This window comes from Protopterus annectens, chromosome 1.part1 (genome assembly GCF_019279795.1).
Source record: "Protopterus annectens isolate FY-2018-M chromosome 1.part1, PAN1.0, whole genome shotgun sequence".
Lineage (NCBI taxonomy): Eukaryota > Metazoa > Chordata > Ceratodontiformes > Protopteridae > Protopterus > Protopterus annectens.
Window position 1 is genome coordinate 629317838 of NC_056726.1, and position 19114 is coordinate 629336951.

The window sequence follows — 19114 nt, forward strand, 5'->3', positions numbered from 1 at the left end:
ATGACAGTAAATTGAGTTGAAGGTTAGAACATGAATAAGTGGCTCATTGGTCTAAGGGTATAATTCTTAGAGTGTATGAGGTCTCAGGTTCATATCCCCAGCAAGCCTAGTGTTTTTGGGATGGGAGGTTGGCATAATGGTTAAGGTCTTTATCTTTCAAAGATAAGGTATAGGGTTTGATTCTCACATGGGATAAATGGCTAGGTGTAAAAGGGCTCTCAAGGTCAGTTAGCCTAGTACTAATCTAGGACCCAAGAAATGCTAAGTAATATGATTTCTGTATCATCACAAACATTTGTCTTCTTATTTTAATGGTAGCTACTCCATTGTCAGCTATGAATGTTAATCATTGAAAACAATGCATTTCCTCTTTGAAAGAAAAAAAAATAATAATATCAAATTTAAAAAACTGATTTTCTTTCCTTTTGTTCAAGTCATCTTTGGGTGAAAAGGCTGGAAAAAGAAAATCTAAAATTTACCTCAGAATATCTAAAATCGTATAGCTTCCGAGGACCCCTAGGCCTCCAGACCCAGCAATTAATTCATTATTTCTTTCACAGTTATTATAGTGCAGTCTTGGACAACTACAGTGTGTTGAAAGGATGGAGGAAAAATATGAAGAACAAGACAAGGTGCAAAAATAAAAGTAATGGAAAAAGGACTCAGGATAGTGTTGGGAGGTCAGGATGGTTGGGGGGCAGTGGGAAAAGACATTTAGGGAATGCAGAAGGTGACTTGTGGACAGTGGAGGGCATGAAGTCCTACACCTAGGGCTCCATTTTAACTAAAGCTGACCATGTCTGTTGTCCTGATTTTGACTTGTCCACTCTCCACTGTATACTGTGAGTAAATCACCTAAAAAAACACAGTACCTAGGCAGTTCATGAGAAGAAACATTTGTTGGTAGTGTATTTTACAGAGTTAAAATGAATACACAGCAAGTATAAATATTTTTCAAAGTTTCACATCTTTTTTCCATTTGACATGTTACCTATTTCCATTAGGTACTTACTTATTCATTTCTTAGAATTTTATCAACTTTAAAACATATTGCAGACCATCTGTAAGGAGTGCTCTTCTGATAAAAATAACTGATAAAAAGTCTTTAATCAGGACTGAATGTGTAACATTTATTCATTAATTTGCTTTCTGCTTTTAGTTCCAATGTTCTATTAAACACAGCAATCTTGCAATTTAATTTCAATTTATCCTACAATAGCAGTAATATTACTGAGCGGCCGAATATTATTGCTTCACACTGTTAACGAAAATGTAACCAAGATCATAAATGTATGTGATTCATCAGAACAGAACAAGGAGGTAATATGATGTCAGTGTTAAAACCCAAGTTACATTCACTAGTAGACTTGAAATAGCAAGTAATGGTTTGAAACAGCACATGTTAAGGCATGAAATAAGTTAAGGTTTGAAATAGTACATGTTAAGGTCTGAAACAGCACATGTTAAGGCATGAAATAAGTTAAGGTTTGAAACAGCACATGTTAAGGTCTGAAACAGCACATGTTAAGGCATGAAATAAGTTAAGGTTTGAAATAGTACATGTTAAGGTTTGAAACAGCACATGTTAAGGTCTGAAACAGCACATGTTAAGGCATGAAATAAGTTAAGGTTTGAAACAGCACATGTTAAGGTCTGAAACAGCACATGTTAAGGCATGAAATAAGTTAAGGTTTGAAATAGTACATGCTAAGGTTTGAAACAGCACATGTTAAGGTTTGAAATAACACATGTTAAGGTTTGAAACAGCATGTTAAGGTTTGAAATCGCACATGTTAAAGTACCCCTGATCTTACCGAACTAATAGAGGATGTTTCATTATTAGGCCACGTGGTAGGGTCCAACCAGTAATAATCCAAATCACCTGGAAAGAGAAAAAATATATTTCCATTTGTTTCACAATGTATAAATCAAGTTTCCCAGAATTAAAAGTTAATGCTTGTTGAAACTGGCTAGCACATGCAAGTTGCTTTTTTGCTAAACAAATTTCCATAACATAGGAGACGATCCATATTCGGCAGAGCATCTTTCTAAATAAAATGACATTTTCAGTCACTAGGTGAATGCTAACCTGCACTTTTTTCTTTGTTTGGTAATACTGTTTTAACCTTAGAGTAAAATATTATCTTCATGATCCCTAACGTCCAGTGTAAAGAGTAATAAAATGAAAAATTGTCATAAGCATCAGCATCAATTGCATAAATAAATAAAACACAAAATAAAAGGAATAAATACAAAAAGAGGTTCAAATTCAGTATTATTGTTTCCCCAACCTAGTAACCATCTCTTTGTATTCTTTGGCTGATGAGGAATATATTTACTTACCACTTACCCTGTCATCTTTCAGCACATAACTTCGCTGTCTCAGAAATCTGGTTCAGAATATTACCTGTGTAATGCATAATAAGTTTTATGGCAATTATTAACAAAATCATATCCCACTGAGTTTGTGTGTGACATCATGTACTAGAGTTAAAAATCACCCTCCTTTTGTCTACAAAGTTTCCAGAAATCTAGGAACTCATGAACCTCATTCTGTCCATTTGACTACTATTCACATAACCATGAAGCTGCTCCTACAAGACTTGTATTTTGTTTTCATTTCTGCTTGCCTTAGCTTGTACATATAACATTTCCATTCAACCTTAGAACATCTTAACCCAATTCACTCACATCCTTAATCAGATATTTCAACTTTTTGTGAAGAACATGCATATTATCCTAAGTACTAAGTTTTAAAGATTAGTAATAAATTTCAAGCAAGCAGAATACTTCCCCCTTCACTGTAGTGGATTTTCTGAGCAGAAACATTCATATACATGGAGAACAGCTGTGAACAAGGGGTTTTAGGCTGTGTACTTTACACAAAGGGATGACAGTAATGTGATTCACAGAATAGTATTTTCCTAGTGTAACAATGTGCAAGCACTGACCATACACACCCAAGCTATGGACACATACCATGCACCATGTAGGGCCAGTCAGTTTTCTCCTAGCATGGTTACTAAAATTTTTGCCTCAGAATGTATTATTAATGCAGTATGATATGAAAGACATTTAATGGATGGACTGCTAATACATATGGCTACACTAAATTTTAAATTCAAGCAGTTAGATTACCCACTTTAATTTATACTCTAGATATTTTATTTATGTATTTATTTATTTATTTATTTATGCATGCATGCCTTTTAACTTCAGTTTTCCTGACCATCAAGCCTCACCCCAGTCTGACTCAACCCATTTGTCTCACTTTTCTTGGCATTCCCAGGATGAAAGCTGTCCAATGGTGTTGTCATTCAAGCAGCTACAGGGGCAGTCTGCATCTTTACTGGCACCCTGGCAATGAATGCATGAAGAACAGGCTACAGCTTCCATAATTAGTGCTACAAAAGGTCCATTCTAATCTAGCTGGTGCTCTTCCTAACTTTGGGAGACAGTTATGTCTGATTTTTGAGCCGTTCTGAGCAAAATGTAAAAAAAAAAAAAAAAAAAAAAAGGTGCTACTTCTACTTTTAAAACTGCAGAAAGCCCCTTGCTGCATGTGTATCAAGCAGCTTGCTACAACTTATAGTACACATGAGGCAATAAAGCACATCAGTACTGCAATGCTGAACACAAAAGCAGTATCAAAATTAATTTCTATACCAGCATTCAGAAGGAAATACTGGTACTGCATTACTGATCAACAAGCATCTCCTAATAGGTTCATAGGTAGGTACTAGGCTATTGGCCCTAGGGCCTATACAAGCCTAGCCAAAAAGGTACCCTGGCTTTCGCCACCTAAGAAAATTATTTGCCTGTGCCCCTGTCAAGCAGAATCACAGAAGTGATCCCCAGGGTGAATTTCCTATTACCCATCCAATCATCAAGATTTTTCTTGAGTGCTAATGAGGAGCTCTGTTTGACATAGATAGGTAGTCTGTTCCAGAGTATGGGAAGTCTCTGGAACAGGAATCTATCCCTCCGGCATGTTCTGTTTATTGTGGTGACAAGGTTTAGGTCCCTAGAGCGTGTAGCTCAGAGGGACTGGGATTTCTTTAAGTGGAGCATGTCCAACAGCTCTGGGTTTGACATAGCTTTGTATGTTAGGCAGAGATCGCCTCTGAGTAGGCGATATGTGACAGAGTAAAGCTGGAGTTTTTTGAGACAGTCTGCGTAAGGCATCTGTTTGAGGCCAGTAATCCTCTTTGTGATGTATTTTTGCGGCCTTTCCAGTTGTTGTAGATGTCTTGTGAGGTACATACCAAAAGGGGCGTTGTACTCTATAATGGGTCTAATGAGTGATGAGTAGACGGGAACAATGACCTCTTTTTTTCCTGGATGAGAAACCTTTTGTGATGAGGTGCGCCACGTAGAAGGATTTCCAGACCACTGTGGCAATGTGATTATCAAAGGAGAGACTACTGCCCACCTGTGTCCCAAGGTTTCTTATCACACTTTCAGTGTTAAGTAGACTACGGCCAATGTGGTAGTTCATGGGTACAGTGTTTTTACCAAAGGGGATGACAAATCACTTTTTGGCATTGAGCTTGAGACCATGTCTTTGACACCAGGCATCTGTCTCAGTGAGGCCCTTTTGTAGAGTGTCCACATTGTTAGGAGTTTCGATTATGGCTCCTAGTTTGCAGTCATCTGTGAATTTAGTTAGCCAAAGACCTTCTGTGTTAGCCTGTACTTCAGGGAAGTAGATACCAAACAGGAGAGGACCCAGGACTGAACCCGGTGGTACTCCACTTGTCACTGGTCTGGAGTCTGATTTGGAGTCTGCTACTTTCACAGTGTGGGTTCTGTCAGTAAGCCAGTTGGCAACCCATCTTGTGACATAGGGATTTATACCTAGTTTTGTGAGTTTCTCTATAATTCCAGAGTGAGGGATGGTGTTGAATGCCTTGGCGAGATCTAGATAGGCTGTGTGAACCACCTTACCCTCATCTATGGCTTTGGTGACTACTTCAGATAAGTCTTTCAGGTTTAGGAGACATGATCTGTCTTTTACAAACCCAGACTGTGTGGGGTCCAGAGTTTGGAGATGTCCAATGTCTTTGTTTATGAGTTCCATGATGATACGTTCCATGGCCTTGCAGACAAGGCTCGTCAGGCTAATGGGGCGGTAGTTCCCGGGGTCTGTTGTGGCACCCCCTTTGTGGAGTGGGATAACTGTCACAGTGCGCCATTCAATGGCCACAAAGCCTGAGGTGAGGCTATGATTGAACATGGTACTTAGGTGGGGTGCCAGTTCATTTTGTAGTTCATGTAGAAGGCAGCCTGGGATGTTGTCAGGTCCCATGGATGCTGTGTTCTTGGCTTTGGAGAGTGAGGTTTTACCTGTGCAGCCATGATTACAGGAACTTTGCATTCTTCCGGTATAAAGATGGGCCCTTTAGGGGGTGAGAGGGGGATAAAGTTAACACTGAACCTATCTGCCAGAATGTTGGCAATATCAGTTGGTTCTGTGTATTTAGTGTCATTGTGCTGTAACTCAGAGCAGATCTGAGTGTTGCCATTGAGATTTTTGACATAGCTATGGAATGCTTTGTGGTTGTCACTGAATGCTTTGTGGTTGTAATTGGGCCCCTTAACACCTCGTGAATGGGAAAGCTCCCCTTCACCTCATCCTAGCTACATCTCAGTGAAGAACTACTGAAGTCAACCGTTCACCATCACCCATGTAAGCCAGAAGATGTGAAGATAATGACTGCAATTAAGGAGGAGTGCCTTCCACTAACATGGTCCAAACGTGCACAGAGGAGTGTAGTGCTGTGACCCCCTGGCACTTACTCAGAAACAGGTATCTATAACACCTGATCCAGAGAAAGAGAAGGAACAGCCAGACTGTTGAATATTAAACCTTCACCACAACTTTAGGCCTACACCTCTGTCATGGAACATTCATCATGCATCAAACTGATGTGGATAGTGGCAGGAATCACATGATCACTGAAAGCTGAATAGCATACAGTCCCATTTGGTAAATGGATAGGAATTTCCCACAATGATAGTTATGTACAGGCAGCTATATGCAAACAGTTGAAGCCTACTTATCAGGATTTAAAAAAATTGATTTTTTCTACTAAAAATGTTCTATTAAGTATATATGTACAAAAACTACATTGCTAACAAGTTCTGTAGTACTAATATTCACTATTTTAAGCAATACACATAGTCATAAAATGATTAAAACACTAAGAAAGATCATTGTGCTTTTCAAGTCAGGAATTTGATTAAATGTGAGAATAAATGTATCATATATCTTGCACAAAGAACATGGGCAGTTTTACATTAGCCAAACCATACACAGCTTTAATGTATTTCAGCATACCTGAGTGATATCAAGTGTTAAAAAGACATGTGCTGCCTTATATAAACATAACCTGAATCATATTAAATCTCATTTTACTTTTATTGTTGTTGACAAGGTTATTTCTGGTATGTTGGTGTTGCATAAATATGCAAATATGCACACATATATATATTTTGTGTGTGTGTGTGTGTGTGTGTGTGTGTGTGTATGTTTGTGTGTGTGCATATGTACAATATATATACATGTATACATGTTTCTGACAGAAAATTTAACATTCACAACAGCAAATAGTGAAACACTGAACCCACATCACCAAAAACCTGAAAGCGCAAGCGTTATGGTCTGCCACTGTACAGGATCACTGTACAGTGGGGATTAGGGTTTTACCCCTTTCCCCACTGTAGTGTGATCCTGGAGTTTCTATACATAATTAGCAGTGGGTGTGCGGGAGCAGCCCCCACATAAGGGGTGCAGGGGGGGCTTGCCCCCTGTAAAAAGAATCTTTTGTGATCCTGGCATTGCTTTCAAGCATTCAGAGGTGTGGGTGTGGTATTCCAACATTCTCTGTTGTGAACATTCAACATCTGATCTTCAGTCAGGGAGCCAAGTATATATATATATATATATATATATATATATATATATATATATATATATATAAATATACAGATTTATATAGATAGATATACATACACATGCACAAACACATATATGTGCATGTGTGTGTGTGTGTTTGTGTGTGTGCATATATATATATATATATATATATATATATACCACACATATATATATATATATATATATATATATATATATATATATATATATATATATATGGATTTACTTCTAATTCCTAAGTTAATTTTAAGAATACCCGGATCACCGTAATGTAACCCTGGGAAACTAACCACTTGGCCACCAACACTTTAAAATGAAACTAAAGCAAATCAAACCCCCCTAACTAAATATACCAACTCCGAGATTGCACTATAGTGAAGAAAACTGCAAAGTTCACCATGGTGCCAAGTGGTTAGTTGGTTAGACATGTCATGCTATTAATTCACAGTGGATGTTCAAATGCTTTTATCAGCTATTAGTGTCTGATGTTCTCCAAAATGGTATCACTTGTATTATTACCTGCCCACAACAAAATGGCATTTGTAAAAGCTCTTATCTGACTGGACAAACATCAGGCCAATGATAATGTGTAAAAGTGCAGTTTAAAAAAGAAGTGGCCACACAAACTATCATACCATGTTCTTCAAACCACAAATAGGAAAACTGCTACAGTGTCTGTACTTAATGATTTAAGATGGTGGCTTGATGGGTTTGAAAACAGTGTGAGACTGTTATAATATTAGAAAATGCAAACTCACCAGATAATATTATAAAACTCAAACTAAAAAGTATACATATTTTCCCAACTGGAAAGCACTACCAGTTATGCATACCTTTTCTTCGTGATCGGATCCAGCAATGAAATAATGACTAATACTACATCTGCTCATTCACAGAAGGCAATTAAGACATTATCGGAGTAACTGAGAAATACATGGAGGCAGAAACACATACCCCAACAAATATAAAACACTTGATCTTTCATACATCGCTGCGATAGCCTGCATGTAACCAAAACTTAATTACTGCAGAAGCCAAACTGCAGTTTTGCTATGGGTGCTTCAGAACAAAAACAGTGTTATTTTAGTTTGATGTACTATGCAGTCAGACCAGTTCCCTGGAGCTCGCTTTTTGTGCAGCTTGAAATTACAGAATAACGATTATGTGACAACAGCATCATGTTGATTGTGCACAATAACAGTAGTGCTAAGTTATACATTTCTATTGGTATAAACATTGCACTGTGCTGTATGGAAGAACACCTGCTGAGCTGAACCTGGTAGTTTCACTAACTTGTGGATCTCAGTATTTTATTAGGGCTGTACCTTATTCATCTATTTTCCCTTCCATTATTTTAATTAATTTCCCACTAAAGAGAAGCTAGTTCTCTTTTGAGCAAGTGTGTGTGTGTGTGTGTGTGTGTGTGTGTGTGTGTGTGTGTGTGTGTGTGTGTGTGTGTGTGTGTATGTGAGTACAGGAATCAGAAATTTATAGAGTACTATTAGCAGATGCACAATCGTGCTCTCATGGTCATTTCACTTCTTTTATTTATAGAAGTAAACAGACAAAAATGAAAAATGTCAGATGCCTGATTAACATGTGCTTTATTACCTGTGACAATTAAAAAATATTTCTAACACAATAAATTCCATTTTACAACTACCACACTGCTAATGCTACTCTTTTCTAAGTGCAGCAATGTCCATCAGTGTGACCTCTGTAGCAAAGTAATGGACTTTCCAGGAGTGGGAAGGTTGGCATTGGGCCTCACATTTATTTTATTTTTATTTTATTTTACATTTGTTGACTGGGCTAGTCTAGCTGGATATATGTCCATTTTCAGTACAGGCCCGGGGAGATAAGCTCCAAACAGTTCAAAATAATTTGTCATCAAAAGTAATACAAGTTTATATAATAAAAATACATTCACAGTAAAGGAGTTAAACAAACTTTAACTGGTCACATATTAATAATGTATAAAAATGCAGAGTATTAGACTTGACTTAGTACAAATACAGTTACAAATAAGCATTCAGAAAGAATAATAGCATAATGTACAGTAAGTGTAGATAAAAAGAAAGTTAAGAGAAGAAGCAGTTACGTAATATATCTAGTAGTAAAACATGTCCAATAATTTTTTTTTTTTTTATGATACAGTAGAAAGTAATACTAGGATGGAGAAGTGGATCACTAGATGTTAAGATGAAGTAAAAGCAGGGTTGAGAAGGTAGGGTTGAATCAAGTATCAAGAGCTAGTTGGTCAGTCAGGATTCGTACATGGGCACATCCAATGTGTTTTGAGGAAGAACTTTAGGTTCTTTTTAAAAAGAGTTTATCTAGTAGTAAAACATGTCCAATAATTTTTTTTTTTTATGATACAGTAGAAAGTAATACTAGGATGGAGAAGTGGATCACTAGATGTTAAGATGAAGTAAAAGCAGGGTTGAGAAGGTAGGGTTGAATCAAGTATCAAGAGCTAGTTGGTCAGTCAGGATTCGTACATGGGCACATTCAATGTGTTTTGAGGAAGAACTTTAGGTTCTTTTTAAAAAGAGTTATAGAGGGAAGTGTAGAAAGTTCGGAGGGAAGCAGGTTCCAAGTTTTTCTGACAGTATTAGAGAAGAGAGAGTCTCCGGCCTTATTGTTTGCTTTGCCGATATTTACAAGAAGATTTTGTGAGGATCTAAGAGACTTCCGGTTATGGTAGGGGTGAATAAAAGTAGATAGTATGGGTGTTTTGGCAGGTTGATAAAGTATCTTATGGGCGATGGCTAGTTGATTAAATTTCAGCTGCTTATGGACAAATTGTTTTTTCCCTACTATCCCTACCCACACAGGCATTATTACTTATCCCTTGCCTTGTGAAGTGATTGATTTGACTTATGTAAGACAAACCTTTGCATCTCTATGCATTAGTGCTGATTTGAACATTGCCTTAGCCCTGTTACATGGCAGAGCTCCATTTCTAAATGGCATGCACTAAGCACCACATTCTATGACATTTAATGTGACCATTATTCCATTGCATCATGCATTTCTTAGACAACCTCTAGCCATCTGCATCAGTTTGGTTTCACTAATGCCTTACAAGTGCTATGTTTTGAATGTAACTAAGTTAGGATGCATTTAGATTAAATTCAAATTCAAGTTTATATGCTTATCAAACTTAGCAATGCTTGAAAATAATGGCAAAATAAGAAAAACATCAAATAAATTTAAACTAAGAACAAAAATAAAAACAAATACAAAACATCATAAGACTGAAACACTTTAATCCATAAATGTCAGTTCAAAAGCACAAGTTTTAAGAGAGTTGAAGCCAATCTGAACAAGCCCTTTTAGGAAACTACAGAGAGATGACCCCTGGAAAGCAAAAGAATGCTCACCCCATGGAACCAGATGGACTCTTAGGACATCCAGCCATCCAGGGGTGGAAAAGCACAGGACATGACGTGGCTACTATGGAAGAAGTGCCCTAAGCTAAGGGGGACACAAGTTGTGTAGGGCAAGATAAACCATCAATATGACCTAATAAGAAATAATCAACCAAACTGTTAACCAGTGAGACTGCAGTACTGATATAATAAGCTGGCAATGGGATACCCATTAAGTAGCCAGACTGCTTTATTCAGCACCAGCTGCAGACAAGTACACTCTGCATCTGGCAGCCCCAGCCAGACGGACAGCATCCCAGCTCTTCAGCCAAATGGGCAGCTACGCATGTACCACAAAATGAATGTCTGCTGAAGGAGTATTATCTTACTTACAGTTATATTCCTCACACTGAAATGTGAAAACTTGATAATGATACCCATCTCGCCCATAAATTTTAACTTTTCAAGACATGATCAAATCTGTCATCACTTTAGATGATATCCAGGTTGAAACCTCAAGCAGATGCTTTACAAATGATGGCATGAATAGCCATGAATACTGTTTTGAAGGTCTTGAGTTTCAGATCAGTATCCACCACGCGGTTCTGCATGCATTTTAAGTCTGAAGTAACTTTATTTAAGGCAGACATAGAATCCTGGTAAAAATAATAGTACATCTGTGTACATTAGCAGAACAAGGTTACTTTAGGTCTCTCCTTGAAATAATGTTTCCAAGTGGTAACGTATATAAAGTGAACGACAGACCCAAAACAGAACTTTGTGATACTCCAAATGTTAAAGGAAGGGAGAACAGGGAATAACTCCAGAATCAACATTCTGACTACATTTGGAACAGAACAGGAGACAAACCATTGCCAGATTAAACCTAAAATTCTGCAGTAATCAGTCAAAGGATCTGACATGTTCTCATAGTCAACCACATCAAATGCCGAAGAGAGATATAAAAGGACTGGTATCAAACAGCAGTAATGACCTCTAGCAACTAGAAATTCATTAAGCATCTTATGATATGTCTGGCCCAAAACCCATAATTAAATGGGTCAAAGATTTGATTAAAACTCAAATAAGAATCCAGTTGTGAGTAATTTAAACAAATTTCTCTAGAAATTTAGCAATAAATGGAGGATTTGAGATTCTTCTATATTTATCCAGGTCATCATCAGCTAAGATGACCTTTTTAAGAACCAACCAAATACTCCTTTAATAAAGATGAGAAAAAAAAGCTTTCCTGACAAACAGCTTAGTGGACTGGTAAGTAACAAGACCCAGCACTCTTTTCAAGATGAAACAAGTTTGGTAGTATAAAGCTGTAGTCCAGTGGTGGTTAGATGCATTCTGGAAACTACATAGTTTATTTGCCAGTTTTTGACTGTGTCAGATGTACTTCACTCAGTAGTTCGCTCTGTCGCTAGGAGACATCACTGTGTTCTTTCAAACACGTCCACATGGACATTATATTCATTCCTTTAATTCAGTAGCACTAATTCACTGCACCTCTTTCCAGCATTCAAAGTAGTGAAGGGGCCAGCATCTAGGCAAGCAAGTTTATTCAAATAAAGAGTGATAGCTGTCTCTGTGCTGCTATGGTTATGGCAGCTCCTCACATTCTGTTCAAAGGAGCCCCGAGGGGATGGGTTTAGCATAATGTTTAAGGTCTTCATATTGCAGACACAGGGTACTGGGTTTGATTCTGACCTCAGGTTATTGGCTAGGCTTAAAAATGTCCCTTCAAAGCAGTTAGCCTAGTATTCACCTATGAACATAACTTAACATGACATTCAATATTCACAGAAGTCAAGACAAGATGAACTCTGACTTTGTGCATACCACTGAATGTTTAGTAAAAACACTGTCCCAGTGAAAGTCATTACAGAGGTGAGTACATGTTACTGATCTACCAACAATAAAAGCAATGCCCCAGTGAAGGCCGTGACAGAGACACACATGTCAATGCTTTGCTAACAATAAAAGCACTACCCCACCGAAGGCCATTACAAAGTTGTATACATGTCACTGGTTTGCGAACACTGAAAGAATTACCCAGTGAAGGCCATTACAGACGTGTGTACATCTCACTGGTTTGGTAACACTGAAAGCGTTGCTGTATGGAACAGTAGGCTCTTCCTCATTACACTGTCAAGCTAAACTGTATCAAATTGCTATTTTTCCCCAGCAATCACTGGTTGGAATTTAAGACTTCGCTGCAACAGATATTCTAGCAAATGTAGCTGATTTGAAGCCTGGAATAAAATGAAAGAGAAACACGGAGCAATGAGTCATTTCATTTCGTTTTGGTACTTCTGGTAAACACTATTAGTTTTGGCAGGTCTGGTAAACACTGACTGGACAGATGGTTCTTGTCTCTGAGACAGTATGCAAGAATGTAATATTACTTTTAGTGTGTGAGAAATGGTGGCTTTCTGAAAAGTAGTCACTGTTGGCATAAGGATTTATTGCTTTAATTAGACCTACTTGTTTTTCATCAGGTTCTCACTCTCAGTTAATGCTCTTTAGAGTGATGAATGACCACTCTGGTTTCTTATTTCACAAAGCCATTTTCTAATAAGGTTTAACGCAGTTATTTGATTGATTGGATTTTGTGTGGTAGAACTACACTACCATGAAGAATAAAAGATGGACATGAGAGCCCCAAATATATTCAAAGGAAACTGTCATTATCTAACCGGTGGCAAGTTCAGAGGATCAACCTGGCTCTCAAATCCCCCCAGTCACCAAAGCAGTCATTAAACACTAACCTTAACTCTCCTACCTAAATATATCACACAGTGCACAAGGCCAAAGAAGTAACAAATAAAAATTTATATAAAATAAATATCTATGCCAAAAGCTACTACTTCTGTCATGAAATACACTAAATATTTCAGTGCTTATACAGAAATGTACAAATGTACCGTACAGTGATTTCAACATTACAAAATTAGCAAGAGCACAAACAGTGCAATGGGATTATTTTAAAACAGAAGTAACATCTTTTTTAACTACTGTACCGCAGCAATAAATAATGTTTATGACATACCTGTCAATAGTTTTGCCATTCTAGACAAATCAGTCAATCCATTTGTAAGCATAACAGTACCTATAGACAAGTACTGATTATCACACTGCCATCCTTTGTAACCATCATGTGATTTTACATGCAGGATTCACATGATGCATGTACATAGTATGCATCACTTATAGGGCCATTGTAGTCATATAGGATGAAGTTCTAACGTTTTCTCTGTGGCACTTAAAACAGTATCCATTTGCATGTTATGGTAAACACACTGATGTCAATGGCGTACAGCTGTATAATTCCTATACATTTTATATAAATATATCTATATATACAGTGCAATGAAAAAGTATTTGCCCCTTCCTGATTTCTTATTTTTTTGAATGTTTGTCACACTTAAATGTTTCATATCATCAAACAAATTTAAATATTAGACAAAGATAATCCAAGTAAACACAAAATGCAGTTTTTAAGTGGTGATTTTATTTATTAAGGAAAAAACTATCCAAACCTACATGGCCCTATATGAAAAAGTAACTGCCCCCCTGTTAAATTATGAAGTAACTGTAGTTCATCACATTTTTGGGAAAGCTGAGTTCAATTTCACTAGCCACACCCAGGCCTCAGTACTGAAACTGAAGTAGGCCACAAGATCCCAAAAAGGAAGACATCATGCCGCAATCTAAAGAAATTCTGGAACAGATGAGAAACAAAGTAACTAAAATCTAGCAGTCTGGAAATGGTTACTATGCCATTTCTAAAGCTTTGGGACTCCAGTGAACCACGGTGAGACCCATTATCCACAAATGAAGAAAACATGGAACAGTGGTGAACCTTCCCAAGAGTGGCCGGCCTACACAAATTACCCCAAGAGTGCAGCGACGACTCATCCAAGAGGTCAAAAAAGAACACAGAACAACATCTAAAGAACTGCAGGCCTCACCTGCTTCAGTTAAGTTCAATGTTCATGAGTCAACCATAAGAAAGAGACTGGGCACAAATGGCATGCATGGCAGAGTTCCAAGGTGAAAACCACTGCTGACTAAAAAGAACATAAAGGCTCGTCTCACTTTTACCAAAAACATCTGGATGATCCCCAAGACTTTTGGGAAAATATTCTGTGGACTGACGAAACAAAAGATTAACTTTTTGGGAGGTGTGCGTCCCATTACATCTGGTGTAAAAGTAACACAGCATTTCAGAAAAAGAATATCATGCCAACAGTCAAACATGGTGGTGGTAGTGTGATGGTCTGGGGCTGGTTTGCTGTTTCTGGACCTGGACGACTTACTGTGATTAATGGAACCATGAATTCTGCTCTCTACCAAAAAATCCTGAAGGAGAATGTCTGGCCATCAGTTCTTGGCCTCAACCTGAAGCGCACTTCGGTTCTGCAACAGGACAATGATCCAAAACACACCAGCAAATCCACCTCTGAATGGCTTAAAAAAACAAAATGAAGGTCTTGGAGTGGCCTAGTCAAAGTCCGGACTTAAATCCAGTTGAGATGCTATGGCATGACCTTAAAAAGGCGGTTCATGCTCGGAATCCCTCCAATATTGCTGAATTAAAACAATTCTGCAAGGAAGAGTGGGCCAAAATTCCTCAACAGCGATGTAAAAGACTCATTGCGAATTATCGCAAATGCTTGATTGCAGTTGTTGCTGCTAAGGGTGGAACAACCAGTTATTAGGTTTAGGGGGCAATTAATTTTTCACATAGGGCCATGTAGGTTTGGATAGTTTTTTTCTCCCTTAATAAATAAAATCATCAAGCCGCGGTGGTGCAGTGGTAGCGTTGTCACCTCACAGCAAGAGGTTCTCCCGTTCGATTCTCATCTGAAGCACCTTCTGTGTGGAGTCTGCATGTCCTCACTGCTGTCGAGTGGCATTCAAAAGACATGCGTGAATCGGCGTGCCTTCTTTGAAAGTTGGGCATCGGGCTGGCACCTTGGCACCATAAAATTCTACTGCCAATCATTAGAGAAACGGAGTTCCGCTGTGGTGACCCCTAAGCTGAAAGATGAACAATAAATAAAATCATCACTTAAAAACTGCATTTTGTGTTTACTTGGATTATCTTTGTCTAGTATTTACATTTGTTTGATGATATGAAACATTTAAGTGTGACAAACATGCAAAAAAATAAGACATCAGGAAGGAGGCAAATACTTATTCATTGCAGTGTATATATATATATATATATATATATATATATATATATATATATATATATATATATATATATATATATATATATATATATATATATATTAACAGACACACACACACACACACACACACACACACACACACACACACACACACACACACACACACAGTTTATCAAACAGGAGAGCATCACCATTTCTTACCTGCAGACATTGTCTGACATATCTGGGATGGCATCCCATCTAGACCCTTTATCCCAGTGACACATGCATATAACATAAACTTCATAAAAACATATGTGGAAACAGTTCTTTTTCAGAATGTCTGCACAGTTAAGTATGCAATGGCAAAGAATGCTTTTTTATTTATTGAGAACTGTAGAAATGGAGTTGAGGAGCTTTTTTAGAGGGCGTGCAGCTTTATGTATTTGTGTCTCTAGCAGTTGTCAGGCTGTCCTGATGACAAGCACATACAGCAGAATCATTAAATTGGTCAGATTTCCATTTACAGGACAAAAGCCTCTTCATTTTTTTTCACTCGCATGTCCCTCTGCCACTGACATCCATACTTGTTCTGCATCAGCCCTTCTTTTTTCATTATTTGTTCCCCTCTCCCTTAGGAAGGCAGACAGGTATGGAGAAATCTTCTCATGGCCCTCAACTCACATATGCATCAACCTCTCAAAGGACAGAAAACCCTTTACTAGCCTTTCACATGATCAGATCACCTCCCTTTAAGAAGACAAGACATGGGAGGTAACATCATATATATGGTCAGGTGTGGGGATTTCTGGAATGAAGGAGAAAGGACAGCCCTACTGAGTATGCAAGGATAACATCACAGGCATCACCACACACTGTGCTGTTCTGCATATGCCCCCCAACTACCAATAAATACTAGCTTACCTGTAGCCAGGGAGACATGCTCCAGTCTCTACCACAGCATGCCCCAGCTTTAGGCAGAAACCTAGTCCCTCCCCCCCGGGGAAAGAAAGGTGGAAAGTAGTATTTATTGTAGTGATAAAGAAAGGACTGATAATATAAGTGAAGTATTAATGGGAATATGGTATGGCAGAGCCAATTACAGACCATCTTTCTCATTACGAGCTAGGAAGCCATTGAACTAGTTGTCACTCAGAATATTATCAGTTTCAGACAAGACACCTATTTGAAAACTGCGCTTGTGGTTATGAATGATAACACCTAATCCTCTGATAACAGCCAGTTTTATATAGTATGTATTATTACCTTGTTGCAGTGTAGCTCCATTCTCTACATACCCAGGCATCAAGTCCATTCCTGTAGCTCTCGTATAATTGACAACTTCCCAGACGATATTTCTCTGTATTTTATTACAGCTAGAAACAGCCTTACTATTGTGTGAAAGAAACTACAGCAAATTATTATATAGCTAATATTGTAAATGTTATTTGTTTTTCAATACCTGCTACTATTATATGTATTCACATCTGGAGTTGCATTGTGATCATAACATTTTGTTACACTAAACAAAAGTCACGTACTTACCATAATGGTAGATTTGAATGAGCAGGTCTATCCATATCAACCATAAGGACTGAAAGTGTGGGCTTTAGGCCATCACCTTTATCGACACTGCTCTACTGGACAGCCTCCAGACTAATCTCGCTTGTGTCACTTGACAGTGTTGAACCATGTGACTAATAATAATAAAACACATTTTTTAACCAGGGAGGCACACTGGACACACAGTCCCTTTTTAGGGGCAACCTGAAAGCATATCTGTTTAAGTGACTTGCTCAAGGTCACGCACTAGGCAAATGAGGGCTGATGGAATCAAACCCTGTACCACAGGAGCTATAGGCCATACCCTTAACCCTCTGCACCAACTGCTACACAAATATGCAGACAAAGTCACCAAAACAAAAATCCAACAGCTATGTCTAGTATAAAGCAGTAGGAAGGGTAAGGGGTAAGCTGACAAGTATGATCATGTTCTTCCAGGGCTCTCTTTATGCTATGTGTAAAACTCTCATTTCTGGTAGGGAACAGGACAGGGCATAGTTCTGAGGTTATCCTCCTGGATATTCATCACAGCAACTTACCTCTGATCACTGTGGCTCCACATGAAGACCTAGACCTGGAGATAATCCAGTTTACAGTGCCTTCAGAACATATACCAGTGAATCCAGGACAGCAAATACGCAGACAGCATCTAAGGATGTATTTTTGAAAAATATCCAGCAGGTATCCACTGCTCTGTTTGAGTGTGCTGCTGATACAGACAGCAACATTTTATTACATTTTTTGTAACAGAACTTTATGCAATCAGTAAGCCATTTGAACAAGTAACTTCTGAAAACTTTATTTTATTAGAAAACGAGACAAAGATTGGGATGTATTCACATACAACCATCACTGTTTGTGGACATTCATGCTAAGCAATAGATTTACCTCCATTTGAGTACTTAGGAAATAATACAGTCAATTGGGCCGATTGGTTAAAGGTTGGTTAAGTTTGACACAGTGGATACCATAGATATAACAGAAGAATCCATTTGCAGTGACACTCTATCCATCTAGAAGACTGTGGTAAGAGGCTTTACTCATAAGGCCTATAATTCTGAATTTTTTTTCTAGCTAAGTATTGGCTACTAGAAAAACAGCAAATATCAGTCATTGAAAAACACATCCATTTACTCTTGTATGGTTTCCAGCAATATTGAGGATTTGAACCAATGAAGATGAATGTCATGAGTTCCTGGCCATGCAGTTAATGAATGGTGTGAAGGTCTGAGTGAGACTTGCTGGAATGGTGAATTATTAGCATTGTGGGGTGTCTGTGAAGTATAGGAAGAATCTGACTCAGCAGATGGAACTGCACTAGTTGAGGCCAAATGAGGCTATAAAAATGACTTTGGATTTGTTCTGCATGGTTTTCTGAATGAACTAGGTGTAAAAGTAAAAAAGAGCCCTGCAGACTATTTCCTGATGAAAGCTTCATTGGGAAGTTTTCCAGATGAAAGAAAAACAAATAGAAATTGCTGCTTTTGGCATTGGACTGGAATGTAAAGAGATCACAGCAAGGTTTCCCCCAGAGACAAAAAAGCTTCTGTGATACTAATGGGCTGACGACTCACCAGTGAGGATTCAGTAAGCAACGACTAGGACTGCCTTTGAACTAACCTCCCCTAGAATATGACTATGTACCACACAGTGACTGTTTGCCACAGCTCAAAAATGAGGATGAAGTAAATTCTCCCTTGCCTAAGCATGAAACTACAGTCATATTGTTAGTGTGGATGGCAAATGCAGTGGACAGTAACTGTAGCTTTGCTTAGGGAGCCCTGCAGCAGAGTGAAAAGGACTGCGCTCATCTCCAAAATGGAGATGTGTAGACTGAACTCCATCTGCAATCAAGCATTTTGGATGTGGTCTTGACTATGCCTCCCATCCACCCTGAAGTAGTGAACCCCATTATGACTATGGCTACTGGAGTGAGGCTTTGTAATGGGTGCACCACTGTAAGATTTGGAGTGTGGGGCCACCGCTACAAATGCATTTTGAAAATGTTTTGGAAATCTTTATTTGTTGTGACATGAGATCTGCTAACT

General features: G+C 38.2%; 1 protein-coding gene across 21 annotated transcripts in view; it reads right to left on the reverse strand.

Moving 5' to 3' along the window:
- The window catches only part of LOC122806573 (regulating synaptic membrane exocytosis protein 1-like), a 3343889-nt gene that overhangs the window by 1520850 nt on the left and 1803925 nt on the right, over positions 1-19114 (reverse strand). For all 21 annotated transcript variants that reach the window (XM_044077123.1, XM_044077214.1, XM_044077165.1 and 18 more), the window contains one exon: positions 1815-1882. In XM_044077123.1, coding sequence (XP_043933058.1) covers positions 1815-1882 — 68 coding nt within the window. The remainder of the gene's footprint in view (positions 1-1814; positions 1883-19114) is intronic.